We start from the raw sequence: 1,045 nt of genomic DNA on the forward strand, positions 1-1,045 counted from the left end.
GTGATAACCCTGCTGAAAGGTAGTTATCAACGCAAGTAAAGACGGCAGAAGGGTCCAAATTGCATTTTTGTTTTTGTCGCCCGCTATTTTGAATTCCTTCTCGCAGTTCTAGATCCTTCTCTACTTGGTACCAGACGGACTGAAATTTCTGCATGGAAACCCAACGAAAAGTTGTTCCTCCTTCCATGTAATTAATCAGTCCCTTGAAAAAAGAATGATACTTGTTAATATTAATGATAATTTCTATGTCCACAAGAGGTTAAACTTTAAGTTTTTCTAATTATGCCAGCTGAGGAGGGCCGCATTATGGTGTTTAAAGAACCTATACCAAACAAAGTCCTGACAGGTCACGTGATCAGAAGTGAAACCGCACCCAATGAAGGGAGCTGTCGAGTGAAGTGTTATATGGAGCCCAACTGTGTGTCCATCAATATGGGACCATTGACAGGAGGAAAGTTAAAATGCGAATTGAATAACGCCACTGCAGAAAAGGAATTTGTGTTTGATCTGAGGACCAAAGATGCCCACTCTTATCTGGCCATCGAGGTAAGCGTTTTTGTTTGGAACTCATCTTAGATACAGAATCTCTAGTGACCTCGGTGACGAGGCTGTTCATAAAGGTTAATCGGGGCTGACGTTTAGTTCGCAAGAAGATCAAACGTCAAGTTTTTATTTCGCTAGTGGAATAGCCTGTGTAGCTAGCGTTTCCAATCGTGTTATTGCGTGAAAGTTGGAGCGGGAGCAAAGTAAATGCTCTGGCGTCCAAGCTTTTCTCGACGAGCTCGCGTGGAAACGCTTGCTACACAGCCTGCTCCTGGAACTTAACGGGTTTGATATTAACTCGCTTAATTCGCTCGTTCAAGTGGTTTTGTGAACAAACAAACAACAAACCTATGCCAACAACAACAACAATACCTTTATTCGTCTTGCACTTAATTACATACATTAAAGAGAAAAAAATATATAGATATATTTATTTGTACTTAATAAGGCCTGGAGCTGAAACAATCCTAAGATTTTCTAGCCAGTTCTCCAGAACCGAAAT

At 41.0% G+C, this 1,045-nt stretch overlaps 1 protein-coding gene across 1 annotated transcript in view; it reads left to right on the forward strand.

Moving 5' to 3' along the window:
• The first annotated feature begins 304 nt into the window (after positions 1-304).
• Positions 305-1,045, forward strand: part of LOC140927437 (neurexin-4-like) — a 21,452-nt gene continuing 20,711 nt past the window's right edge. Inside the window, exon 1 of the mRNA XM_073377082.1 lies at positions 305-546. Coding sequence (XP_073233183.1) covers positions 307-546 — 240 coding nt within the window. The 5' untranslated portion in view covers positions 305-306. The remainder of the gene's footprint in view (positions 547-1,045) is intronic.

This window comes from Porites lutea, chromosome 2 (genome assembly GCF_958299795.1).
Source record: "Porites lutea chromosome 2, jaPorLute2.1, whole genome shotgun sequence".
NCBI lineage: Eukaryota > Metazoa > Cnidaria > Anthozoa > Scleractinia > Poritidae > Porites > Porites lutea.